At 62.2% G+C, this 919-nt stretch overlaps 1 protein-coding gene across 1 annotated transcript in view; it reads right to left on the reverse strand.

Annotated features, from left to right (window-relative positions):
- The window catches only part of VOLCADRAFT_107508 (uncharacterized protein), a gene marked incomplete at its 5' end in the record, with an annotated part of 8920 nt that overhangs the window by 5820 nt on the left and 2181 nt on the right, over positions 1–919 (reverse strand). The window contains 2 exons of the mRNA XM_002957028.1: positions 100–192; positions 518–610. Coding sequence (XP_002957074.1) covers positions 100–192; positions 518–610 — 186 coding nt within the window. The remainder of the gene's footprint in view (positions 1–99; positions 193–517; positions 611–919) is intronic.

The raw sequence follows: 919 nt of genomic DNA on the forward strand, positions 1-919 counted from the left end.
TCACCACGGCCGCCATTTCCACCTCCGTCCTCTTCACTGCGGCAATCCCCGCCCCCCATCTCCGTGACCTCTCTCCCCTGCATTCCCATCCGTTCTCACCTGCACCTCCGTCGCCAACCGTTCCTTCTTCAGTGGCAACAATACGGATCTCCACCTCTCCATCCGCCCCAATGTGTCCAGGTGATCCGTCACCTGGGAATAGCAGGGCATACGTCCACGACACCATGAAGGGTTCATCGTCATCCCCGCAGTCGCATGTGATCACATGATGGCAGCTCCGGTGACGGCGACTCAGGCCACATCATTGGCAACATGACGCGGTTGCCCGTGACGTCGCCTGAGTCGCCATCACCGGAGCTGCCATCACCACCACCCCGCCACCACCCCGTTCACCCCATCCCCTTCACCTCCCCTGCCGTCACCACGGCCGCCATTTCCACCTCCGTCCTCTTCACTGCGGCAATCCCCGCCCCCCATCTCCGTGACCTCTCTCCCCTGCATTCCCATCCGTTCTCACCTGCACCTCCGTCGCCAACCGTTCCTTCTTCAGTGGCAACAATACGGATCTCCACCTCTCCATCCGCCCCAATGTGTCCAGGTGATCCGTCACCTGGGAATAGCAGGGCATACGTCCACGACACCATGAAGGGTTCATCGTCATCCCCGCAGTCGCATGTGATCACATGATGGCAGCTCCGGTGACGGCGACTCAGGCCACATCATTGGCAACATGACGCGGTTGCCCGTGACGTCGCCTGAGTCGCCATCACCGGAGCTGCCATCACCACCACCCCGCCACCACCCCGTTCACCCCATCCCCTTCACCTCCCCTGCCGTCACCACGGCCGCCATTTCCACCTCCGTCCTCTTCACTGCGGCAATCCCCGCCCCCCATCTCCGTGACCTCTCTCCCCTGCAT

The sequence above is a fragment of the Volvox carteri genome, assembly GCF_000143455.1.
Source record: "Volvox carteri f. nagariensis unplaced genomic scaffold VOLCAscaffold_68, whole genome shotgun sequence".
In the NCBI taxonomy this organism is placed as follows: Eukaryota; Viridiplantae; Chlorophyta; class Chlorophyceae; order Chlamydomonadales; family Volvocaceae; genus Volvox; species Volvox carteri.